At 43.7% G+C, this 27,979-nt stretch overlaps 1 protein-coding gene across 1 annotated transcript; it reads left to right on the forward strand.

Annotated features, from left to right (window-relative positions):
• LOC311137975 (coiled-coil domain-containing protein 3-like) lies at positions 1-27,979 on the forward strand. Its single transcript, XM_084172619.1, has 3 exons — positions 1-690; positions 10,123-10,297; positions 25,654-27,979. The coding sequence occupies exons 1-3, from the start codon at positions 335-337 to the stop codon at positions 25,936-25,938; spliced, it is 816 nt and encodes a 271-aa protein (XP_084028745.1). The 5' UTR covers positions 1-334; the 3' UTR covers positions 25,939-27,979.

A 27,979-nucleotide genomic window follows, 5' to 3' on the forward strand; every position in this document is an offset into this window, starting at 1 on the left:
ATCACTCACAGAGTGTAACCTAGCGTGCAGGAGGGGATCAGGGAGGACAGAGGGGTTAGCATGAGACAACTGGATCAATAAACTGCTGCGGCGCTATTATATTTGACCGCAACAAGTGAGTGACTATATGTCACATTCCCGCCGTTATTTACAAAGAGAGCATAATTTTTGGATACCTACCACAACGTTGGTGCTGCGCATTTGCACACAAGCCCATGGAATACAGTCCTGTCTGACAGTTTGATGAGAAGTCACTGGTCCTGTAGCGCTCACCCATCACTGCCCCGAAATTACGTTTCATAGAGGCTGCAATCGAGACCCGCAGTTGCCTGCCATGAGTGCTAATTTGGCTTTGATTCTGGCGACCTGTCTGAGCGGAGTTTGGGGATGCCAGTTGCCCCATGACTGGAGACCACAGACCGAGGCGTGCCGCGCGGAGCTCGCGGAGATCATCGTTTTCGCCAAGGTGCTTGCGCTGCACAAGGACTCATACAGTGTGTACAACTACCTGCCTTGGCAGTATGACACGGACCTCTTCTTCTCCGCCGAGATCGAGCTGCAATGTGACCAGGCGTGGGGCAGCATGCTGGAGGTCCCTGCCGGTTCCCGGTTCAATGTCACCGGGCTGGGCTACTTCCCCTGTTACTCCTACAGCGCAGTGGAGAACAACTCTTACTATTTCTTTCTGAGGTAAGAGACAGTGACATCCTGGTGTTGGAGGAGCATTTATCACTTTCAAGCAAGTGTGGCGGTTTTGTAAGTCAGAAATGACACAATCATAATTCAACAGAAAATAGGCATACAGTGATTTGGTAGTGTAATTGCCTGAACTTGTGTCTAGATACAATATAACCCTTACATTTCCAGCTGTGTTATCATTTTTTACAGTCATAATGAGAAACTTGTGTTTGATGAATACTTGGTGAAATAGAGTTGAGAGTGCTGGTCTGGCCGTTAGAATTGTCTTGGGATGCAAACACAGCAGGAATAATAACCCAAACCTGCTGTGTGTGTGTGTATGTGTGTGTGTGTGTGTGCGTGCGTGTGGTGTGTGTGTGTGGTGTGTGTGTGGTGTGTGTGTGTGTGTGTAATATGAAAGTGTGTGATATGGAGTAGCTAGATTGTGAGAAAAACAGCAACAGATTGAAAAGCGGATCAGGTACCAGTCCTTCTGAAGTAATGCCTTTAATGATACTACAGTATCTATCATGGACAGATGGATGATGCACATCAATTTCCTCAGATGTCACACCTAACGTGGGGGCAACAGATGGAGAGAGAGAGAGACTCAGCACTAGCACCACCAGTGAATTTGACCCCAACACGTTTGACCCAAAGTTAACTTTGTCTCACATATTATAGGTAAAATATCTGTGCTACTTTGTGATAGTTAAAATGCCTTACACAATTTACAGCATATCAGTAGATTTGTTTCCACAAAGGCAGGTTTTCATAATGTGAGTTGATTGACACCTTAATACTTATCTCCCTTGGTTTTAGAGGGGAACAACACAACAGTCTTAGAAAAAGTGCCTATGGCATTCCAGCTTTTATAATTACAGAGGCTGACAGTTCCCAACTGGTTAGGGGAGACCCTTAAAGCTGGAAGTTTAGGCTGAGGGTGTTATCTCCACACCAACCACAGGCTGGCTGGGAAGTCCTTTGTATCCCAAACATAGAACAACCCTGCTGAATGACACCAGGCCTTCTGTTCTGGGAGATTAACTTGTGCCGACAGGTTTAACTGAGGTCTCATGTCCTGTGTTTCTTTCATTCTCAGCACCTAGAACAGATAAAAGCACATTCAATCAAAGAGTCTTTCAAAGGCATTCCATTGTGGAGTATTCAGCTAACCCGTATGGATGTTCACGGCCAAGTACAGTAATGACTGTGTGTTTAGATAGTCAGGGGGAGAGTGTGTGTATATGTGTGTTTTGTAGATGAGTTGGATGGCCAGCTGCATTGTTTATAGTTTTTTTGAAGACCCCAGGTTCATAGCCCCCCTGCTGCCAGTCAATACACTCACTCACACACACACACACACACACTCACACACACACACACACACACACACACACACACACACACACACACACACACACACACACACACACACACACACACACACACACACACACACACACACACACACACACACTCACACATGCACACACACACACACGCACACACACACACACACACAGACTACATGCATATACGTATTAACACAGGTCCACACACACACACACACACACACACACACACACACACACACACACACACACACACACACACACGAACTTGTGTGTTCTGTTTGAGAGGAAAGGTTGATGGTGTCACTATGTAGCCGTTCTCCATCACTGGGAAACCCATAAGGCTTTGGGGTTTTTGCTGATCTGAAAGTCTACTCATCCTGAAACTACAAACCATAGGGATTAACCCTGCAATCAGCCAGGGGACCCTGGAAGGAAACAACCTAATAAGGATCACAATAAGACACAGACATACGGGTCGAAGGATTTAGTGTGCCATGAAAATAAAAAAGCCTACATTTACATGTAATGTGCTGTGTTAAACTGTCACTCAAAGTTACATAAAAAGCCTATATTAGAATATGCCTCCTGTGATGGATCTCTAGACTACCTCCCTCCATTAGGATGCTGGGATGGTGGGGGGAGGGTGTCTGCCTGAGCCCATAGTGCTGCTCTGCAGCTTCTCAGCTAATCTCAGACCTCCGTCATAAACTGTTAACAGAGGAGTCTCCAGTTCCAGAAAGCATTGTTCTCGTCGTTCTGCAACGCTGGCTCTCTCAGGCGCTGAATCAGCAAGCTAGTGCTGAAAAGTTTCCATCAGAGTCTCCAGTGAGCTCCCATTTCCTGTTAAAGCCCCCCATACGACACAGTCTGAAACAGCCTCCCCAATCAATCATGACTATGAGTGCCCAGGACAGGACAAAAGGGAGTTTAGCATAGGAAGAAATGCAACAAGGAGTCTCCCACAGGACCGAAACTGTAGACTGGTTGATTGGTCGGCCTGTCTATGCCAAATGTAGTCATCTCAATCCCGTAACATTGTTACTTGTCTGCTGTTAAACAAAGAGAAGGGACATATTATTATTCTTGGTGATTCTGTGAGTAGAATGTGTGGGTTAAGGTTTTACAGTTCATGCCTCAGTTAGGACTTAATAGTTCATCCCTTGCTTTCATCTAGCCGGATGGAGTGAAGGGGTCGTGACAGCCATTCATTCTGAACTCACAAGGATGTCTCCACAAGTTCAGTCAATAAATCTCAATGCAGTGGTGGTGCTCTGGTGAGCTTTAAGCCTCAAGACACTCAGCTGCCTGCCCCTAGAGAGGGCTACTGTAATTTGGAAGAAGCCTCCTTCCCTATGTTTTAATTCCAAGAATCACCCATTTGAAAAGATAGAATAGGTGAAAGCACTGAAAGCAATAAACAAGTGCTATATTCTCTCCATTGTGTTCAGTTCACTTATGTACTGTAAGTAGGATGGGAAAGGATGCTTGCTTGAAGAACTGAGAGACACAGCATAGGGCTACTGGGGGAATTGATTCCAGGGTGTCTGCCTTAGTCTCCAATACCATGGAGAAGGCTTGTTATTTGGCTCAGGTATATTGCACATCCCAGCGGTTCCCCCTTTGTTAACCTCCTCCTTTGAGTCTTTGGTGTGTGGCTGAACCATGAACCAACCAGCCAGCTGGTTCCATTTTGACAGGGCAAAACTCACCAGTCAAACCGTCACAGAAAAGCAAAGAAATAGGAGAAAGGCTGCATGGAAACATTAATTAAACCAACATGCTCTTGACTAAACAAGGTTAAGACGAGATGACAAGCTTTCCTATGGAGGACCAGGTTTTGTTGTGTGGAGGGATGGGGGAGAGGGAGGTGAGCTCTGTTTAAAGTTGAGGAATTTGAGAGTGGATGTGAAAAGGGGTCCGAGAACCAGCAGACACGTACGCTCTCTGGAAGCCATTAGGGTTTGAAAAACAGGATAATCCCTATAACTGCTGTCGATACCTTATGCTGAGAGTGTAATGGAGATGATACGTTGGTTTGGCAGAACTTTGACAATATAGCTGGCTAATACAGACACAGCATCCAGGATATCATTTAGCTAAACCAGCATAGACATATTTTTCTTAAGATATTGTTTTTTTCTACAACCATTGACTGTGGAACTGTTTTGGAATGTATACATCAACTGGTTGGGACGTAATTATTTGCCTGCTAAGTGCCATGGAATTTGTAGAAGCTGAGAAGAAATTGAAACCAGTGGAAACATTGGCTATTAAACTGCATTTACTAGTGCTGGTTGACATTACTGTGCCATCTGGGAGTATTTGGTTGGTTTATACATTGGGTTGTAATCCAATAGGGACCAAATGTCTTGAGACTTACATGCTAGACTTGTGAAGTAGGGGAAACACTGGCCACAGCCCTCAACATGCAACAGAGCAGAGAGAGACAGAGAGTGAGAGAGGAAGGGATGGAGGGAGGGCGAGAGCGATCGAGTGAGTGAGGGATGGAGGAAGGTGGAGAAAAAGAGAGAGGGACAAAACGTACTGTTTATGAAATATATAAAACAATCCACAAAGCCGTGCTTGTCAGGATGGGGAAGGATCCATGTCTCAGGAGCATGGAATTAATAAAACCAGTGCATCAGTTATTGTTTTGAGGGAGATATTGGTTCCAGTGTCCCTCAAAATATGCAGTGAAATTAATTTCAAAGCTATTGAAATGAACACACACACACACAGCACACACACACAGCCATTATCATTGGTCATGTCCATTGTGAGTGTGTTCTTGTATCTGTGCTAAATAGTCTGGTAATTAGAACCATATGCATTTTTTGGGCCAACAGTACAACACAGAGTGTTATTCCCTCCGGATCCTCTCTCCCCATCCACATAATTCTCAGGGTTGACCTTGTGTTGCCCCTGCTTACATTCCAGTGCCGGAGTAGTTCATCATTATCAACATTATGAGTGACCCCCACTGTAGGGACAAAACATCAAGCTGTCTGGGTCAGACAAAAACATACAAACATACACCGTAACAAATGACTCTTTGGATCAACAAAAAAAATACTTTAACTGGTTACAAGTAAATAAGTTAGGTTTTCTCAATTGAAAAAAACAATGTTTATTGAAAGCAAATATATATGATTAACTTAGATTATTAACAAACAATAATTCAAGTTGCAACCTATTTCTTTCAACGCTCAACTTACTTTTCCCCTTTAATAAATAACATAAATCCAAACTAATATTTAATGTACAGTGGGGAAAAAAAGTATTTAGTCAGCCACCAATTGTGCAAGTTCTCCCACTTAAAAAGATGAGAGAGGCCTGTAATTTTCATCATAGGTACACGTCAACTATGACAGACAAAATGAGAAAAAAAATCCAGAAAATCACATTGTAGGATTTTTAATGAATTTATTTGCAAATTATGGTGGAAAATAAGTGTTTGGTCAATAACAAAAGTTTCTCAATACTTTGTTATATACCCTTTGTTGGCAATGACACAGGTCAAACGTTTTCTGTAAGTCTTCACAAGGTTTTCACACACTGTTGCTGGTATTTTGGCCCATTCCTCCATGCAGATCTCCTCTAGAGCAGTTATGTTTTGGGGCTGTCGCTGGCCAACACGGATTTCAAATCCCTCCAAAGATTTTCTATGGGGTTGAGATCTGGAGACTGGCTAGGCCACTCCAGGACCTTGAAATGCTTCTTACGAAGCCACTCCTTCGTTGCCCGGGCGGTGTGTTTGGGATCATTGTCATGCTGAAAGACCCAGCCACGTTTCATCTTCAATGCCCTTGCTGATGGAATGAGGTTTTCACTCAAAATCTCACGATACATGGCCCCATTCATTCTTTCCTTTACACGGATCAGTCGTCCTGGTCCCTTTGCAGAAAAACAGCCCCAAAGCATGATGTTTCAATCCCCATGCTTCACAGTAGGTATGGTGTTCTTTGGATGCAACTCAGCATTCTTTGTCCTCCAAACACGACGAGTTGAGTTTTTACCAAAAAGTTCTATTTTGGTTTCATCTGACCATATGACATTCTCCCAATCCTCTTCTGGATCATCCAAATGCACTCTAGCAAACTTCAGACGGGCCTGGACATGTACTGGCTTAAGCAGGGGGACACGTCTGGCACTGCAGGATTTGAGTCCCTGGCGGCGCAGTGTGTTACTGATGGTAGGCTTTGTTACTTTGGTCCCAGCTCTCTGCAGGTCATTCACTAGGTCCCCCCATGTGGTTCTGGGATTTTTGCTCACCGTTCTTGTGATCATTTTGACCCCACGGGGTGAGATCTTGCGTGGAGCCCCAGATCGAGGGAGATTATCAGTGGTCTTGTATGTCTTCCATTTCCTAATAATTGCTCCCACAGTTGATTTCTTGAAACCAAGCTGCTTACCTATTGCAGATTCAGTCTTCCCAGCCTGGTGCAGGTCTACAATTTTGTTTCTGGTGTCCTTTGACAGCTCTTTGGTCTTGGCCATAGTGGAGTTTGGAGTGTGACTGTTTGAGGTTGTGGACAGGTGTCTTTTATACTGATAACAAGTTCAAACAGGTGCCATTAATACAGGTAACGAGTGGAGGACAGAGGAGCCTCTTAAAGAAGAAGAATTTTCCACCATAATTTGCAAATAAATTCATTACAAATCCTACAATGTGATTTTCTGGAAATTAAATTCTCAATTTGTCTGTCATAGTTGACGTGTACCTATGATAAAAATTACAGGCCTCTCTCATCTTTTTAAGTGGGAGAACTTGCACAATTGGTGGCTGACTAAATACTTTTTTTCCCCAATGTATATACAACCAATTTTTTCATCTTGTTCCAAGCTAATTTTTTATTTGATATTACCTATCCAAATTTCTTCAATTGGATTACAAGCAATTAAATCATTTCCCTGTATCAAGAAATTCAGTTGGTTCAATAACATGAAATAATGATTCAGTTCACATTCTTTACATAGACTTTCAAATGTATTGACTTCAATAGTGTAATCAAATGGTAACTAGTTTTCCAATGAAAACTTTACCAAGCTCTTTAGTATCGTTGCAAGCAAGTATCATTACAGATTCAGTGTTGGCAGTGCACATGTTATACCTTGTATATAGAATACAACAAAGCAGATTAACTGGAATGACATTCACTCTCACAGATGGCCAAAAATAACAGTCTGAAAGCCACGTCCCCAATAAGACACACCTTTAACTCTTCTGATAGGCTGCTGCCGCTACATTGCCCCCACCGCTATGCAATGTGCATCTGCATGAGTTGTTGAAAGCAATTTAGAAGCGTTCATTCAATTTAAAAAATCACATTGATCTGTCAAACTCATTATTTTATTTCAGACAAATTGAGTAGAATAGGTTTAACAAACCAAAACGTAACTTTAGATCATACCAATCAGTAAAAGCACTTCAGATAACAACAGCGCCGTCCCACTTTTTACAGTGTAGAGCTCACAACACACACACACTCATGAGGTACAGTGAGGGAAAAAAGTATTGGTAACACACTTTGCCGTGAAGGTCTGAAATCCTGCAGCGCCCGCAAGGTCCCCCTGCTCAAGAAAGCACATATACATGCCCGTCTGAAGTTTGCCAATGAACATCTGAATGATTCAGAGGAGAACTGGGTGAAAGTGTTGTGGTCAGATGAGACCAAAATGGAGCTCTTTGGCATCAACTCAACTCACCGTGTTTGGAGGAGGAGGAATGCTGCCTATGACCCCAAGAACACCATCCCCACCGTCAAACATGGAGGTGGAAACATTATGCTTTGGGGGTGTTTTCTGCTAAGGGGACAGGACAACTTCACCGCATCAAAGGGACGATGGACGGGGCCATGTACCGTCAAATCTTGGGTGAGAACCTCCTTCCCTCAGCCAGGGCATTTAAAATGGGTCGTGGATGGGTATTCCAGCATGACAATGACCCAAAACACACGGCCAAGGCAACAAAGGAGTGGCTCAAGAAGAAGAACATTAAGGTCCTGGAGTGGCCTAGCCAGTCTCCAGACCTTAATCCCATAGAAAATCTGTGGAGGGAGCTGAAGGTTCGAGTTGCCAAACGTCAGCCTCAAAACCTTAATGACTTGGAGAACATCTGCAAAGAGGAGTGGGACAAAATCCCTCCTGAGATGTGTGCAAACCTGGTGGCCAACTACAAGAAACGTCTGACCTCTGTGATTGCCAACAAGGGTTTTGCCACCAAGTACTAAGTCATGTTTTGCAGAGGGGTCAAATACTTATTTCCCTCATTAAAATGCAAATCAATTTATAACATTTTTTACATGCATTTTTCTGGATTTTTGTTTTGTTATTCTGTCTCTCACTGTTCAAATAAACCTACCTTTAAAATTATAGACTGATCATGTCTTTGTCAGTGGGCAAACGTACAAAATCAGCAGGGGATCAAATACTTTTTTCCCTCACTGTACATATTATGTGTGAGTGAGAAAATGATGGAGTGAGTGTCTGTGTGTGTTGGAGTGACAGTGTGTGTAAGTGTGTAGGGCCCTGTGAGTATGCATAGAGACAGTGAAAATATTGAAATATCAATAAAGATACAAGGTAAACTCAGTCCATGTAGCTATGTTGTTAGCTATTTATCAGTGGATGTGTGTGTGTGTGTGTGTGTGTGTGTGTGTGTGTGTATGTGTGTGTGTGTGTGTGTATGTGTGTGTGTGCGGTTTGTGTGTGTGTTTTTGTGTGTTTTTGTGTGTGAAGGCAGATGTCTGCTCGGAGAGGTTAGCAGTGACATGGTTCAACACCACAATGAATGAAAACAAGAGAGGGGTAGAAAAACTAAATAAGGGTGGACGTTAGAGACATAGAGGGAGTTGGGGAGAGTGTGCCACTTTGTTTGGATGAGTTCAGATGTGAACTTTCAATGTTTCGCCTGAAGGTTAATTACTTTGTAATGCATAAGTGCTTTAGTGTAGCTGCTGAAGAAGTGTCATAATGTTGTACTGCAGGTGCTCTAACTGTGTGTTATGCAACGGGTATTCCCCTCCTTGTCACACGATTGGAGGTTTTATTAGACAGCTGTGGCCCAAGGCAGAGTTGAAATGTTCAGATACCAAAGCCACACTCTAACCAGGTTTCAATCAAACATTTTTATGCGAGTAAAGTAACAGAACATTTTTCGGTAAACATTCCAAATGTCGACAAAACAAAATACGCTAGACATTGTGGGATCTTTTTGTGTCGGTAAAATGAATTATGTGAAAAATGTTGGTGGAAAAGCTTTTATGCGCAAATATTGATATAATAACAATCATATCAAAGTAAACTTGGAGTCACGTGATGACATGTTGTGTGGTCCTCCCACTACTACTCATCGGGAAAGCATGCAGTTTATTAGGTTACAGATTAAATAAATTATGATGAACTTCACAGGGAGGTGAAAGTGCAAGGTGATGAGCTTGATGCTCCTTTCCAATAAATATCAAGGGTCTTATTCTGGTGACTTGATAATCAATGCTTGGCTGCCTTTGACAAATAAAAATAATCTTGCTCCTTTGTCCATAATAGTAATCTCATCATGTAGGCTTTATATGCTCTCTAGCATGTGCCAATACCAGAGTGTGCACACTCACTATATAAAACAAAATCTTTCATGAAAGATTCATCAGTAGAGTTGAAAATGAGATGGAAACCCATTTAACTTGTATTTTTTATTCGGTACATGGGAATTTATCAGCAAAAGTTTTGTATGTGCACTACATCATCACGCACAGCCTTTTATCTGCAACAACTCAATTTGATGGAAACACATCTGGTGGGAAAATGTGTATATGGTTTTTATGCAGAATTTAGAATATTCGCATGAAAATCTGTCTCCAAATGGATGGAAACCTAGCTACTATGGAGGATAAAATACAGTTATTTTAACCCTGCCTGACACCAACGGCAGCATCACACAAGCTGCCACACCGCAGTCTCAGAGCCATACTGTATGAGGGTTTTGTGTGTGTGTGTGTGTGTGTGTGTCTGTGTGTGTTTGTGTGTGTGTGTGTGTGTATGGAATTCAAATGGAATGCATCTTCATCCCCTGTCTCTCTGTGTTCCCCAGGATGGATGAGAACTACAGCATTATCCCCCACGGGGTTAACTTCCAAGACCCAATCTTCCCAGACACACCAGAGAACCACCATATGTTCGCCAGCCTCTTCCAGTTCTCCAACTGCACGGCCGGAACCATGGTCCACACCTACACCCCAGAGTGGGAGGCTCAGGAGGACAGCCGGGTACGAATTCAACTAATCTATCACTCCGGTTTTTATGTGCCTTTGTTAAGAAAGTCTCAACAGCAACTCCTGAACAGCAGCTCCTAAACCACCAAAGAACAAGACTGGCAAAGTAAAACCACCTAGGTTGGAAGAATCTCATCAAAACACATGCAGGAAACCTTTGACAGACACACTAATAGACAGCTGATCAATTTTCCTTGCTATTACCCCTTAATCCATTTTGGTCCCTCCATGGCTGAGGTAGCATGCAGCGTACGATGTCCTAGCAAGTCTTCCATGATCATTTGCACTTGAGAGACCAGGAAGCATTAACTAAAGGGCAGCGCTGCAGAGTATTGTATGTTATGCTTAACCTCCCCTTAACCCCCAATCAGGGAACTTTGCCTATCATGAAAGGGATCACAATAGGAGCCCCCACTTCACAGGGGATGGAATTGCATGCTATCCAGAAATCATTCTGCTAATGGTGGCTTGTGGTTAGGGCTAACCACAGTCTTCAAAGGTCCAGTGAGGAGAGGATTGTAAGTGTAATATGTTATTGGTGTCTGGGAGACCAGAATTCTTTGAGTGGTGGATAGAGGCCCTGCTCTGATGAGTAGTTGGTCCAGGCAGTCAGACTCCCCTTGGTCAGAGCTCTGTTGTGCTTCTCTCTCATGTGTGTCAATGCTGGGTAGAGTATGTTGGCTGTAGAGCAGGATGTGGGATGCGGCTGATAGACAGGGAGCAGCAGGCATTTTAACCGTCTATGGAGTTTTCTACTATGAGCACAGAACTTACCTTTATTATACTGTCTGAGCCTTTCATACCAATGTTATGGTAGGTGGGCAGCCATCGGTTTAGTGATGACTGTAAATATAGATAGAAATGATTGGATCAGTTTCAAAGCCCTGTCTCGTGGTCAGCGGGACATTGTTGCTCATAAAATCCAGATTGAAGTAGTTTGAGGGAAAAGTGTGCCTCATACACATTGTAAAATACCTAAATGCTAATTAACATACCGATGAGTATGAAGTCTACACATTTCTGCATAACATATCCATGGCTCAACTCAACGTTTCAGTGTCAATTTGCAAGATCAACACCCGTGATCACGTCATCGTGTCACGCATAGTCCCTCTTTAGAAACTAATAATCTGGCATTTCAACGTCTTTGGATTCTGTTAATTGAACTCATGATTTACATCAGTCTTCCCTGTTTCCAATCATGTGCTGACTACACATAAAAGCCTTCTGTCACGGTGACGGAATAAGAATAGGCTTATGTTTCCATTAATGACCACATCTTAGCTCAAATCTGTAATCAGAGGCAAATCCAAGGCAATGCACAAAGTAATTCTTATGATTACACTGTTATTACTAAATAACTGAATGGAATGGCTAGGCCCACAGGCTGGACTGCTGGACAGCATAACGCAGTCATATTCTGTCATCATGCCACACAGACATGACTGTGACTGTTGTGTAAGAGTGACAGTCTAGGGTCTTCACATGTAAAACTAATGATAATTACCCAACACACATACTGTTATGATTATAGTCGTAGATTTCCTGGGTTAGACTGAAATTCTCATATGCCCACGGGGATACTCTTAACTGGGGCACGCAGCTGTTTTGCCTCAAAAACCTTTAAGATGTCCCTCTGCTAACGTGGGAAAATGTCCCAGTAAGGCTGGAAATCTATTTCTTACTGGATGAGTGTCAAAATGGCATGTTATGTCTATGTTTCTGTTGAGTCTAGGTCCCTACCATTATGACCACAGTGATAAATCTTCCATCTGCCACTTGAGATTAGTGTTTGTTGGTTTGGTTGTGTAAACAGTTGAATGTATTACTATTTTTAAAACTGGGTTGGCTGCCATGGGAATGATATGATAGGGATAGCATTCAGAGATGTCTACGACTTTGGAAGCAAGCGCATCAACTCTGTAGCTGTGGTGCAGGTGTGGACCATACGTGGGAGGTAGATGCTCCGATCACAGTCCAGATATTTTCAAGACTCCAGACATGTTCAAGGGCAATTAAATAGGTATGTGTCCACAATGGAGTTTGGTTTGGGAAACCATGGACTATCCCATAACAATGGTAGGGAGATGTGGAGATAGGGACTTTACTGTAGGTACCTCTGGTCTGAGTGAAACACATACCCAGTTAAAACATAAAACTCCATCTCTCCTTCCATCTAATTATGTTCCCTGGAATTTGCTGTTTAGGGTTACCTGCTGAGTGGCCTGGTTGGTCTAGAGGTAATGCTGCAGCCTCCGACACACATACTGTATCTACAGTGTCAGCATAGGTTTGAATCTGGCCTACTGCCCTTTCACACAACGTCTCTCTATATTTCCCCACGGCCATCCTCTCTCTATATCTGTTCAATAATGTCAGAAAATACCTTAAAAATATATATTTTAAAAAATAGTTACCTGCTGAGCCTCTAGAGCAGTGGTCACCAACCACTCAAGATCACTTTCACAGTCAAAAAGCAAGCTTGAGATCTACCGCTCAGATTTTCTTTTTAAACATGACTTTAAAAATGTAACATTAACCTAATAAAAACAGTTCTGTAGGAATGAGGTTTGTGCAGTAGGCCTAATACATTAAATCAAATTAAATGTTATTTGTCACATGCGCCGAATACAACAGGTGTAGACCTTACTGTGAAATACTTACTTACGAGCCCTTTAACCAACAATGCAGTTCAATAAACTAAAGTAAAAAAATTAAATAAAAAGTAACACAAGAAAATAACAGTAACGAGGCTAAATACAAGTGGTACCGGAACCGAGTCAATGTTTTGAGGATCTGGGGACCCATGCCAAATCTTTTCGGTATCCTGAGGGGGAAAAGGTGTTGTCGTGCCCTCTTCACGACTGTCCTGGTGTGTTTGGACCATGATAGGTTGTTGGTGATGTGGACACTAAGGAACTTTAAACTCTCGACCTGCTCCACTACAGCCCCGTCGATGTGAAGGGGGGCGTGTTCGGCCCTCCTTTTCCTGTAGTCCACGATCATCTCCTTTGTCTTTCTCACATTGAGGGAGAGGTGTTGTCCTTGCACCACACTGCCAGGTCTCTGACCTCCTCCCTATAGGCTGTCACATCGTTGTCGGAGATGAGGCCTACCACTGTTGTGTCGTCAGCAAACTTAATGATGGTGTTGGCGTCGTGCTTGGCCATGGAATCGTGGGTGAACAGGGAATACAGGAGGGGACTAAGCACGCACCCCTGAGGGGTCCCTGTGTTGAGGATCAGCGTGGCAGATGTGTTAGTGCCTAGCCTTACCACCTTGGGGCAGCCCGTTAGGAAGTCCAGGATCCAGTTGCAGAGGGAGGTGTTTAGTCCCAGGGTCTTTAGCTTAGTGATGAGCTTTGTGGGCACTATGGTGTTGAATGCTGAGCTATAGTCAATGAACAGCATTCTCACATACAGTGGGGAAAAAAAGTATTTAGTCAGCCACCAATTGTGCATGTTCTCCCACTTAAAAAGATGAGAGAGGCCTGTAATTTTCATCATAGGTACACGTCAACTATGACAGACAAATGGAGAGAAATAAATCCAGAAAATCACATTGTAGGATTTTTTATGAATTTATTTGCAAATTATGGTGGAAAATAAGTATTTGGTCACCTACAAACAAGCAAGATTTCTGGCTCTCACAGACCTGTAACTTCTTCTTTAAGAGGATCCTCTGTCCTCCACTCGTTACCTGTATTAATGGCACCTGTTTGAACTTGTTATCAGTATAAAAGACACCTGTCCACAACCTCAAACAGTCACACTCCAAACTCCACTATGGCCAAGACCAAAGAGCTGTCAAAGGACACCAGAAACAAAATTGTAGACCTGCACCAGGCTGGGAAGACTGAATCTGCAATAGGTAAGCAGCTTGGTTTGAAGAAATCAACTGTGGGAGCAATTATTAGGAAATGGAAGACATACAAGACCACTGATAATCTCCCTCGATCTGGGGCTCCACGCAAGATCTCACCCTGTGGGGTCAAAATGATCACAAAAATCCCAGAACCACACGGGGGGACCTAGTGAATGACCTGCAGAGAGCTGGGACCAAAGTAACAAAGCCTACCATCAGTAACACACTACGCCGCCAGGGACTCAAATCCTGCAGTGCCAGACGTGTCCCCCTGCTTAAGCCAGTACATGTCCAGGCCCGTCTGAAGTTTGCTAGAGTGCATTTGGATGATCCAGAAGAGGATTGGGAGAATGTCATATGGTCAGATGAAACCAAAATAGAACATTTTGGTAAAAACTCAACTCGTCGTGTTTGGAGGACAAAGAATGCTGAGTTGCATCCAAAGAACACCATACCTACTGTGAAGCATGGGGGTGGAAACATCATGCTTTGGGGCTGTTTTTCTGCAAAGGGACCAGGACGACTGATCCGTGTAAAGGAAAGAATGAATGCGGCCATGTATCGTGAGATTTTGAGTGAAAACCTCCTTCCATCAGCAAGGGCATTGAAGATGAAACGTGGCTGGGTCTTTCAGCATGACAATGATCCCAAACACACCGCCCGGGCAACGAAGGAGTGGCTTCGTAAGAAGCATTTCAAGGTCCTGGAGTGGCCTAGCCAGTCTCCAGATTTCAACCCCATAGAAAATCTTTGGAGGGAGTTGAAAGTCTGTGTTGCCCAGCGACAGCCCCAAAACATCACTGCTCTAGAGGAGATCTGCATGAAGGAATGGGCCAAAATACCAGCAACAGTGTGTGAAAACCTTGTGAAGACTTACAGAAAACGTTTGACCTGTGTCATTGCCAAAAAAGGGTATATAACAAAGTATTGAGAAACGTTTGTTATTGACCAAATACTTATTTTCCACCATAATTTGCAAATAAATTCATAAAAAATCCTACAATGTGATTTTCTGGATCTTTTTTTCTCATTTTGTCTGTCATAGTTGACGTGTACCTATGATGAAAATTACAGGCCTCTCTCATCTTTTTAAGTGGGAGAACTCACACAATTGGTGGCTGACTAAATACTTTTTTTCCCCACTGTAGGTGTTCCTTTTGTCCAGGTGGGAAAGGGCAGTGTGGAGTGTGATTGAGATTGCGTCATCTGTGGATCTGTTGTGGTGGTATGTGAATTGGAGTGGGTCTAGGGTTTCCAGGATGATCAAATCAAATCAAATGTTATTGGCCACATGCGCCGAATACAACAGGTACAGACATTACAGTAAAATGCTTACTTACAGCCCTTAACCAACAGTGCATTTATTTTTAATAAAAAAATTAGAATAAAACAACAGTAGGGAGGGTATAAATACAGGGGGGTACCGGTGCAGAGTAAATGTGCGGGGGCACCGGCTAGTTGAGGTAGTTGAAGTAATATGTACATGTGGGTAGAGTTAAAGTGACTATGCATAAATAATTAACAGAGTAGCAGCAGCGTAAAAAGATGGGGTGGGTGGGCAGTGCAAATAGTCCGGGTAGCCATGATTAGCTATTCAGGAGTCTTATGGCTTGGGGGTAGAAGCTGTTAAGGGCCTTTCTCTGACACCGCCTGGTATAGAGGTCCTGGATGGCAGGAAGCTTGGCCCCAGTGATGTACTGGGCCGTACGCACTACCCTCTGTAGTGCCTTGCGGTCGGAGGCCAAGCAGTTGCCATACCAGGCGGTGATGCAACCAGTCAGGATGCTCTCGATGGTGCAGCTGTAGAATTTTTGGAGGATCTGAGGACCCATGCCAAATCATTTCAGTCTCCTGAGGGGGAATAGGCTTTGTCGTGCCCTCTTCACGACTGTCTTGGTGTGTTTGGACCATGATAGTTTGTTGGTGATGTGGACACCAAGGAACTTGAAGCTCTCAACCTGTTCCACTACAGCCCCGTCGATGAGAATGGGGGCGTGCTCAGTCCTCTTTTTTTTCCTGTAGTCCACAATCATCTCCTTTGTCTTGGTCACGTTGAGGGAAATGTTGTTATCCTGGCACCACACGGCCAGGTCTCTGACCTCCTCCCTATAGGCTGTCTCATCGTTGTCGGTGATCAGGCCTACCACTGTTGTGTCGTCGGCAAACTTAATGATGGTGTTGGAGTCGTGCCTGACCATGCAGTCATGGGTGAACAGGGAGTACAGGAGGGGACTGAGCACGCACCCCTGAGGGGCCCCCGTGTTGAGGATCAGTGTGGCAGATGTGTTGTTACCTACCCTTACCACCTGGGGGCGGCCCGTCAGGAAGTCCAGGATTCAGTTGCAGAGGGAGGTGTTTAGTCCCAGGATCCTTAGCTTAGTGATGAGCTTTGAGGGCACTATGGTGTTGAATGCTGAGCTGTAGTCAATGAATAGCATTCTCACGTAGGTGTTCCTCTTGTCCAGGTGGGAAAGGGCAGTGTGGAGTGCAATAGAGATTGCATCATCTGTGGATCTGTTGGGGCGGTATGCAAATTGTAGTGGGTCTAGGGTTTCTGGGATAATGGTGTTGATGTGAGCCATGACCAGCCTTTCAAAGCACTTCCTGGCTACCGATGTGAGTGCTACGGGGCGGTAGTCATTTAGGCAGTTTACCTTCGCTTTCTTGGGCACAGGGACCATGGTGGTCTGCTTGAAACATGTAGGTATTACAGACTCGGTCAGGGAGAGGTTGAAAATGTCAGTGAAGACACTTGTCAGTTGGTCCATGCATACTCTGAGTACACATCCTGGTAATCCATCTGGCCCCGCGGCCTTGTGAATGTTGACCTGATTAAAGGTCTTGTTCACATTGGCTACGGAGAGCGTGATAACACTGTCGTCGGGAACAGCTGGTACTCTCATGCATGCTTCAGTGTTGCTTGCCTCGAAGCGATCATCAAAGGCATTTAGCTCGTCTGGTAGGCTTGTGTCACTGGGCAGCTCGCGGCTGGGTTTCCCCTTGTAGTCAGTAATAGTTTGCAAGCCCTGCCATATCCGACGAGTGTCAGAGCCGGTGTAGTAGGATTCAATCTTAGTCCTGTATTGACGCTTTGCCTGTTTGATGGTTCGTCTGAGGGCATAGCGGGATTTCTTATAAGCGTCCAGATTAGTGTCCCGCTCCTTGAAAGCGGCAGCTCTAGCCTTTAGCTCGGTGTGAATGTTACCTGTAATCCATGGCTTCTGGTTGGAATATGCACATACGGTCACTGTGGGGACGACGATGCACTTATTGATGAAGCCGGTGACTGAGGTGGTTTACTCCTCAATGCCATTCAATGAATCCCGGAACATATTCCAGTCTGTGCTAGCAAAACAGTCCTGTAGCGTAGCATCCGCATCATTTGACCACTTCCTTATTGAGAGACTCACTGGTACTTCCTGCTTTAATTTTTGCTTGTAAACAGGAATCAGGAGGATAGAATTATGGTCAGATTTGCTAAATGGAGGACGAGGGAGAGCTTTGTATGCGTCTCTGTGTGTGGAGTAGAGGTGGTCTAGAGTTTTTTCCCTCTGGTTGCACATGCGACATGCTGGTAGAAATTAGGTAAAACGGATTTAAGTTTGCCTGCATTAAAATCCCCGGCCGCTAGGAGCGCCGCTTCTGGATGAACATTTTCTTGTTTGCTTATGGCCTTATACAGCTCGTTGAGTGTGGTCTTAGTGCCAGCATCGGTTTGTGGTGGTAAATAGACAGCTACTATAAATATACAGTGGGGAGAACAAGTATTTGATACACTGATGATTTTGCAGGTTTTCCTACTTACAAAGCATGTAGAGGTCTGTAATTTTTTATCATATGTACACTTCAACTGTGGGAGACGGAATCTAAAACAAAAATCCAGAAAATCACATTGTATGATTTTTAAGTAATTAATTTGCATTTTATTGCATGACATAACTATTTGATACATCAGAAAAGCAGAACTTAATATTTGGTACAGAAACCTTTGTTTGCAATTACAGAGATCATATGTTTCCTGTAGGTCTTGACCAGGTTTGCACACACTGCAGCAGGGATTTTGGCCCACTCCTCCATACAGACCTTCTCCAGATCGTTCAGGTTTCGGGGCTATCGCTGGGCAATACGGACTTTCAGCTCCCTCCAAAGATTTTCTATTGGGTTCAGGTCTGGAGACTGGCTAGGCCACTCCAGGACCTTGAGATGCTTCTTACGGAGCCACTCCTTAGTTGCCCTGGCTGTGTGTTTCGGGTCGTTGTCATGCTGGAAGACCCAGCCACGACTCATCTTCAATGCTCTTACTGAGGGAAGGAGGTTGTTGGCCAAGATCTCGCGATACATGGCCCCATCCATCCTCCCCTCAATACGGTGCAGTCGTCCTGTCCCCTTTGCAGAAAAACATCCCCAAAGAATGATGTTTCAACCTCCATGCTTCACGGTTGGGATGGTGTTCTTGGGGTTGTACTCATCCTTCTTCTTCCTCCAAACACGGCGAGTGGAGTTTAGACCAAAAAGCTATATTTTTGTCTCATCAGACCACATGACCTTCTCCCATTCCTCCTCTGGATCATCCAGATGGTCATTGGCAAACTTCAGACGGGCCTGGACATGCGCTGGCTTGAGCGGGGGGACCTTGCGTGCACTGCAGGATTTAAATCCATGACAGCATAGTGTGTTACTAATGGTTTTCTTTGAGACTGTGGTCCCAGCTCTCTTCAGGTCATTGACCAGGTCCTGCCGTGTAGTTCTGAGCTGATCCCTCACCTTCCTCATGATCATTGATGCCCCACGAGGTGAGATCTTGCATGGAGCCCCAGACCGAGGGTGATTGACCGTCATCTTGAACTTCTTCCATTTTCTAATAATTGTGCCAACAGTTGTTCCCTTCTCACCAAGCTGCTTGCCTATTGTCCTGTAGCCCATCCCAGCCTTGTGCAGGTCTACATTTTTATCCCTGATGTCCTTACACAGCTCTCTGGTCTTGGCCATTGTGGAGAGGTTGGAGTCTGTTTGATTGAGTGTGTGGACAGGTGTCTTTTATGCAGGTAACGAGTTCAAACAGGTGCAGTTAATACAGGTAATGAGTGGAGAACAGGAGGGCTTCTTAAAGAAAAACTAACAGGTCTGTGAGAACCGGAATTCTTACTGGTTGGTAGGTGATCAAATACTTATGTCATGCAATAAAATGCAAATTATTTACTTAAAAATCATACAATGTGATTTTCTGGATTTTTGTTTTAGATTCCGTCTCTCACAGTTGAAGTGTACCTATGATAAAAATTACAGACCTCTACATGCTTTGTAAGTAGGAAAACCTGCAAAATCGGCAGTGTATCAAATACTTGTTCTCCCCACTGTAGATGAAAACTCTCTTGGTAGATAGTGTGGTCTACATTTTATCATGAGGTACTCTACCTCAGGTGAGCAATACCTCGAGACTTCCGTAATGCTATATATCGCGTGCCAGCTGTTATTGAGAAATAGACACACACCCCCATTCCTCGTCTTACCAGACGTAGTTGTTCTGCCCTGCCGATGCATGGAAAACCCAGCCAAATGTATATTATCAGTGTCGTCGTTCAGCCACGACTCGGTGAAACATACGATATTACAGTTTTCAATGTCCTGTTGGTAGGATAGTCTCAAACGGAGATCATCCAGTGTATTTTCAAGTGATTGCATGTCGGCCAATAGAACGGAGGGTAGAGGCGGGTTACCCCCTCGCCGAAAATTCTCACAAGCCACCCCGATCTCCGCCCCCTTATTTCCGTATTTTCTTCACGTGAATGACTGGGATTTGGGACTGGTCTCGGAGAATCAATATATCCTTCGCGTCGGACTCATTCAAGAAAGATCTTCGTCCAGTTCGAAGTGAGTAATATGATATCCAGAAGCTCTATTCAGTCATACGAGACGATAGCATCAACATTATGTACAAAATAAGTTACAAACAATGCGAAAGACAAGCAAAATAGCACAGTTGGTCAGGAGCCCATAAAACGGCAGCCAACCCCTCCGGCGCCATATCATACCACAGCATATTGGCTATATGCCTTCCAATATTGTTCTTCTCAGACCATAATCATTTTTCAAAACTCGAGCTTTGATATCAAAATTGATCAGTTGGTGTAGCACTTGTGAGGCACTGCTGAGCATAAATGGAAATAATTAGAAAATAATTCGCTTTTTTTATTTTACTGGACTGATGGTACCTGCATCTGATGGTCATGGTGCGTTCAAAACAACTGGGAACTCGAGGTCCAAAAAAACGAGGTCAAATCATGATGTCAGTGATCTTCAGGTCGGAACATTGGAGTTTCCGACTTGGAATTCCGAGTTGGATGATCGTTCAAAACTATTTTTTCCAATCGGATCTAGTTTTTTTCAGAGTTACCAGTGGCCTTGAACGCACTGAAGTCAGAAGTCTGAGATTTCCGAGTTCCCTGTTGTTTTGCACACGGCATTAGTCTCAGCGGAGGGAGGGAGAGAGCAGCAGGGTGTCCGCCTCTCACAGTACCTGCTCTCTCCTTCCTTTCCTCCGGTGAGACTGACCAGAAAGACAGGGGACATCGTCTTCCACCTCATGGCGAAGCTTGAGTCACACTGCATATGCCTCATGCACAAATTCATGTTTTCCTATGACCAGAGAAAGTGCAATATTCCTTGATATTAAAATACACAACGAGCTGCTAATAATAATCAAAACGCAGGGCTATCGATATACTTGGCTACTCATTCATTGCAGCTGCAGAGCGAGTGGAAGTAGGGAGAAACGTGTTTTGTAATATTGTTGAATAAAAACAGTGTTGACAGTGCTGAATAAAAACTTAAACATGAACTCACTCATAAAAGCAGCAGCTCTTTGCTGTATTCTTTGACAGTCTCTCTGTGGTCTTGGTTTTAAAAGTTATGAAATCTCACGTAGGCTAGTATCAAACTTTGTTGTGGCTGGGGTCATGGAAGCTGTAGGCATGGTGATTTGAGCTATCCGATTGGCCAGCTCAGTAGGCACACTCGATTTAGCCACAGATCTCCCGGTACGCCGGGTAGGCAGAGTTTGTCTTTTCAGACAAATGAAGTGGTTCAAAATGGGAACACGTTGCTTACCCGGTGCACAGGTCTTCTGAATCAAGTGCACCTACTGGCAACAGCGCAACACGCATAAAAAAAAAGGAGCGCAAGCCTTTACCCTTGGCTTTTCTACAGAAATCGTCTAGGAATGCCTTGAAGATCGACCGGTTGTTGGTAACCACTGCTCTACAGTCTGGGGCCCTAACAGCTGATAGAATGCCCTGTGGCAGAGCTGCAGAAGAAACCACACTGGAGAAAAATATAGGCAAATATAACATAAAGTGACACACTAATTGATGATGCAGGATGGCAGCAGCCACCACGTTTTTTGAATTTCATAAATCCCCCTCCACACAGTCCTATCAGAGATGGCAGTGCATTTACGTCAATGTTTTACTCAGCTCCATGTGTAAGCATTAGGATCAGAGCAGGGAATCCATGCTTTAGGAGATGGACACGCATTGAAGCTCACCTGTGGCTGATTTAAGGCTGTCGTTGATGTATGCTTCTCCCAGGAAAGACCCCGGTAGCACTTTATTTGGAAAGCCCATCTGTAGATGGTTTATCAGTAACATTTCAACTAACTATCTACTAACCCTAATCCTAAACTTAAACCTTACCCTAACCTTAACCCTTAACCCTTATCCTAACCCTAAACTTAAACCTTACCCTTACCCTAACCCTAACCTTAAACCTTATCCTAACCCTAAACTTTACCCTTAACCTAATCCTAACCTTAACCCTTACCCTAACCCTTATTCTGAACCTAACCCTAACCTAACCGTAACCTTAGCAAGCATCTACAGATGGATTATCCGTACTATCCAAATAAAGTGTGACCAAGACCCCAGCGTTACAGAACACTCTTAGGTTTCAGCTCTGTGTTGGGGGCTGCTACTTGGGGCCATAAGGGGCCACTCTGAGCACATTTCTAAAGCCCAAGGCATTTGCCATGCATCTTTCTACCAATCACTTTCATATTTCCACATCCTTAGGCTGCTCCCTGGTGAGAACCCCCCCCCCCCCCTATCAGATTAGTTATGTTTAAATTACATGTTTTCTATTTTTCATTTTCTTTCCTTCTCTGTATTAGTTTTCTGGCCACAGGCACGCCTGCTGCTAATGAAAAAAATGAATCCATCCTCTTGCGAATCACTCATAATAAAAGCCCGGAATACGCTGAAAGACATATGAGCTGTTGCTTCTGCTGGACAGGCCGAGGAACGTTACGTTCCACAACTCCTGCCCATTAGACAAAGCCCCTGTACATGGGGTTCCATCACTTATCAAAAACAGCAGGACTGAAAATCACACAGGATATAACAAATGGATTTAAACTCTTTCAAAAGGGAAAGAGATGAATGAAATCACAGGAGGCTGCTGAGGGGAAGATGGCTCATAATAATGGCTGGAATGGAGTGAATGAAATGGTATCAACCACATTGAAACCATGTGTTTGATGTGTTTGATACCATTCCATTTTTCCGTTCCTGCCATTACTATGAGCCCGTCCTACCCAATTAAGGTGCCACCAGCCGCCTGTGAATGAAATACAAGTAAACATAGCTGTTTGTCTTAGATGATTTAACACTATCAACAAACATGCTAGGTTACTCTCCTCAGTGCTACCACTGTTAACTGATGACACCTGTTATCATTCTGAAGACATTACCTAGTGTTTATCAGTAATCATTGAAGTTGTGCGACATACTTGTTTTGAATGAAGGGGATATTCCTTATTTGGGTTGATGTGCATACTAAATGGCAGTTGGCTAGTATCTCTTTGAGATGTACTTTATCTCCTAGCAACCTGAAAAATATTTTGTAACAAAATAAAAGTGAATTTCGCATTCAAGTAAAACACATGGACAGTAAATTAGCAGATATCTTTCCTCCTTAATCTCAATGTACAATCGTGGTCAAAAGTTTGGAGAATGACACAAATATTAATTTTCACTAATTCTGCTGCCTCAGTTGTTATGGTGGTAATTTGCATATACTCCCAAATGTTATGAAGAGTGATCAGATCAATTGCAATTAATTGCAAAGTCCCTCTTTGCCATGAAAATGAACTTAATCCCAAAAAAACATTTCCACTACATTTCAGCCCTGCCACAAAAGGACCAGCTGACATCATGTCAGTGATTCTCTTGTTAACACAGGTGAGAGTGTTGACGAGGACAAGGCTGGAAATCACTCTGTCATGCTGATTGAGTTAGAATAACAGACTGGAAGCTTTAAAAGGAGGGTGGTGCTTGAAATCATTGTTCTTCCTCTGTTAACCATGGTTACCTGCAAGGAAACACGTGCCGTCATCATTGCTTTGCACAAAAAGGGCTTCACAGGCAAGGATATTGCTGCTAGTAAGATTGCACCTAAATCAACCATTTATCGGATCATCAAGAACTTCAAGGAGAGAGGTTCAATTGTTGTGAAGAAGGCTTCAGGGCGCCCAAGAAAGTCCAGCAAGCGCCAGGACCGTCTCCTAAAGTTGATTCAGCTGCGGGATCGGGGCTTGCTCAGGAATGGTAGCAGGTAGGTGTGAGTGCATCTACACACACAGTGAGATGAATACTTTTGGAGGATGGCCTGGTGTCAAGAAGGGCAGCGAGGAAGCCACTTCCCTCCAGGAAAAACATCAGGGACAGACTGATATTCTGCAAAAGGTACAGGGACTGGACTGTTGAGGACTGGGGTAAAGTCATTTTCTCTGATGAATCCCCTTTCCGATTGTTTGGGGCATCCGGAAAAAAGCTTGTCCAGAGAAGACAAGGTGAGCGCTACCATCAGTCCTGTGTCATGCCAACAGTAAAGCATCCTGAGACCATTCATGTGTGGGGTTGCTTCTCAGCCAAGGAAGTGGGCTCACTCACAATTTTGCCTAAGAACACAGCCATGAATAAAGAATGATACCAACACATCCTCCGAGAGCAACTTCTCCCAACCATCCAAGAACAGTTTGGTGACGAACAATGCCTTTTCCAGCATGATGGAGCACCTTGCCATAAGGCAAAAGTAATAACTAAGTGGCTTGGGGAACAAAACATCGACATTTTGGGTCCATGGCCAGGAAACTCCCCAGACCTTAATCCCATTGAGAACTTGTGGTCAATCCTCAAGAGGCGGGTGGACAAACAAAAACCCACAAATTCTGACAAACTCCAAGCATTGATTATGCAAGAATGGGCTGCCATCAGTCAGGATGTGGCCCAGAAGTTAATTGACATTATGCCAGGGCGGATTACAGAGGTCTTGAAAAAGAAGGGTCAACACTGCAAATATTGACTATTTGCATAAAATAAAAGCCTTTGACACTTATGGAATGCTTGTAATTATACTTCAGTATACCATAGTAACATCTGACAAAAATATCTAAAAACACAGAAGCAGCAAACTTTGTGAAGACCAATACTTGTGTCATTCTCAAAACTTTTTACCACGACTGTATTTTCTTTCAAAGGATTTAGGTCTAATTCATGACATATGATAGAGAGGTAAAACAAAAATATTAGAATCAGTCTCAGACTTTCCATCACTGATTTTTTTTATCTCTATTAATAAATTAATGTGGATTGACTATCACGTTTTAGGAGAAGACCCAAATGCAGACAGTGTCGAAGTAACAAAAGTTTATTACAAAAACAGGGGGCAGGCAAATGACAGGTCAATGGCAGGCAGAGGTCAGTAATCCAGATCAGAGTCGAAAAGGTACAGAACGTCAGGCAGTCTCAGGGTCAGGGCAGGCAGATGTCAATAATCCAGGGTGGTGTGACAAGGTACAGAACAGCAGGCAGGCTCAGGGCAAGCAGAATGGTCAAAACCAGGAAAACTAGAAAACAGGAACTTGAGAAAGCCAGGCGCAAAGGGAAAACCGCTGGTAGGCTTGACTAAACAAAACAAACTGGCAACAGACAAACAGAGAACACAGGTATAAATACACTGGGGATAATGGGGAAGATGGGCGACACCTGGAGGGGTGTTGAGACAATCACAAAGACAGGTGAAACAGATCAGGGTGTGACATTGACATCATTACAATTTTAGCATATCCACACCAGGTTAGCATTTGTTTTCTGAAATGTGTTTCAAAGAAAGGAGATTTTGAGATGAATATCTTTGCCTTTTGAAGTAAATTATAGATTTCCAAACATTAAGACTGGATCAGGAACTTGAGTAACCAGATGATCCAAAGATTCAGGACTTAATTAGTGTAAGAACTTGGGGTTTGTGTAATGGATCATCAAAGGTCTAAAATAAGGATGTGATCATCATGTTAAACAACTGCCTGAGATTTTTTTTCTCTGAACTCACTCATCATCTGAATCAATTAGCAATTCTTAACCTCAATCTGTGGTGCCACATTAGCATTTTGCTCACTTCCTTTTGACTAACGTCCTACTTCCTGTCACCTCCAGCTGCTGTGCTCGACGGTGCAGAAGGCCCTGTTTGAGGAGGAGGAGAGGGTGAAGACTCTCTCCCAGAAGGTGCGTTCTCTGGAGAAGGCCAACAGCCACCTGCGGGACAAGGTGAAGAACATGAAGCGCCTGCTACGCCAGGCCAAACGAGACACTAAGGACCAGCAGACCCTCCCCCTAAAACAGCTGCACCACCCCGAGCCCTCCCACCCACACCAAGACACCACACAGGACCAGAAGAGACCCGCACTCAAAAAGATCCTCACCAAGACGCTAAAAAACTGAACCCCAACCAGCCCCCACCACCACCTGTTGCACTGCAGACCTGAACAGGCTGTATAAAAGGACATAAGGATTGTATAGTATGTGACATCAGGGGAAATATAGGTAGGCTTAAGATAGGTACTGTATGTAATAGTGTATCATGTCAAAAGTTAAGGAGATAGAGGAATTGGATACCCTTAATGTGATGCAGACTAGTCACACCTCTGTTAGAAGAAAGTGCTTTCAACAAATCAAAAAAAAAATGTTTTGTTTTCTGCAGAATTTTCTTATTTTTCCCTACATTAATATAATGCTATAGAATAGCCTTCAACATTTCACATCTATTTCACACACATACACTCTGTTTGGATCTATGTGAAATGCCTACACTACAATGTGATAAGCATTTCTTGTCATAGCAATCACATTGTGTCAATGTTCTTACCACAGAAAGAGTAGCAGGACAATTTGAGGGGAACATTGGCTTGGATCAAATGTGATTTCCAACCACAGACTGAGACAGCGCTCATGCTTCATTATGACTCACTGGTTATACAACTGCTTCCTTACAAAAATGCCTGCTGGGAGATATATGGTAATCACAAAGTCCCCATCTCATCCCACCGGCCTTCCTAACCCCATATCTATTCCCAACCTCGCTCCCATATCCCCCCTTTCCTAGTTCCCTTCACCTCAATACCATAGAGTAGAGGTCAGTGCTGCTCTTTGAAGTCTTATCCTGTGAGGGTATAATATTGAAAAACAACTGAACAAATTGTAAATAGCTCAACACTGGTCCCAGCTCAATAAGGTGAGGCAATGAGCCACGATGGCAGGTCAAAGTCTCGCCCTGTCTTTTCTACCCACCTCGCACACCCCAAACATGCCCAGGCAGAACCCCCTGCCTTCCTGCTGGCAGGTTTTTCCCCAGAGTGGAGTTCCATGCCCTTTCAATTCCAGGTGAGATGCTGCCGTAGTAGCTGGCACCTTTTGGAGAACTAGTGGGAAAGGCAAGAGCTACAGGTGTGCTGCCAATACCATGCCAAGGACCTCACACTGCTGACCTGAGGATGCTGAACTTAAACCAGTCATAGGCCTGCTGGCTAAGAACACCTGCTAAATGACTTGTGTTACATGTAAAAGGTTCAATTCTGTCCTTAACATCTGATGATGGATCAGCTCCAGAGCCACAGAGTTCTAGCCTCGTAAATACCAGACTGATATCCGTGCAGCAACATTCATGTAAGCTCGGGATCAGGCGGCTTTGCAAGGCTAACAGAGTACAGGGAGTTTGATTTAATGACAACACAGACGATAGTCTGCTGAACTCTTAATATCTATGGCTCTGATCAGCTCTCCCTTCCCTCCCCAGTCCCAGCCATCACCATTTCACACCAAACAACAAGAGCTGCCTTGGACCAGTTAGAACAGAGTGTACGAACCATCCTTTTTTTAATCCAGCACACCCAACACTGTCACTGCACTTACAGGAAACCAATCTTCAGGCCCTGGGATTGTAAACACAGGGATAGTGTATGGTTGGCCATAAGAAAAGGTTAACACACTCATCATGGCATATTAAATAATATTAATATGATATTAACAAACATGCCCAGATTCTTATCAGCAAGGATACCTAGGGGTTTTAAATTCTGTTGAAATCCCCCAAAATCCGGCTTTCTCAATTACCAGTTATATGGGCATTATTAACCAAGAATAACTTTATCCCAAGGGCTTCCACATGTATTGTTAATTTGTTTAAGATTCCAGCTTTATGTGGATAGTTTTATACAGTTATACTGAGTGAAAATGTAGTTTTATGTTTGAAAACAGGGTGCTGAGCACTCAATAAATACAACCACAAGCCAATGAGGCTTGATGTGGTACCATAAAATGTTTTCCTGTGTCAGAACTGAGAGGCGTCCCGAGTCTCCTATTATGTGTTGTACTTGGCTTGTATGTTTATGTCCTCTTCAAACAATAAGCATATGGTTGCCTTTAACCTTTAATTCACGTATGATAGCAAATAATGACAAAAATAAACTTTCATTTTTACAAAGTT

The sequence above is a fragment of the Coregonus lavaretus genome, assembly GCF_964263955.1.
Source record: "Coregonus lavaretus genome assembly, chromosome: 12".
NCBI lineage: Eukaryota > Metazoa > Chordata > Actinopteri > Salmoniformes > Salmonidae > Coregonus > Coregonus lavaretus.

Excerpts from the sequence above, each read along its gene's own strand:
- LOC311137975 (XM_084172619.1), top strand. The coding sequence starts at position 335 with ATGAGTGCTAATTTGGCTTTGATTCTGGCGACCTGTCTGAGCGGAGTT. Across the intron at positions 691-10,122 it reads TCTTACTATTTCTTTCTGAG|GATGGATGAGAACTACAGCA; the intron begins GTAAGAGACAGT and ends TGTGTTCCCCAG. Across the intron at positions 10,298-25,653 it reads AGGCTCAGGAGGACAGCCGG|CTGCTGTGCTCGACGGTGCA; the intron begins GTACGAATTCAA and ends TGTCACCTCCAG.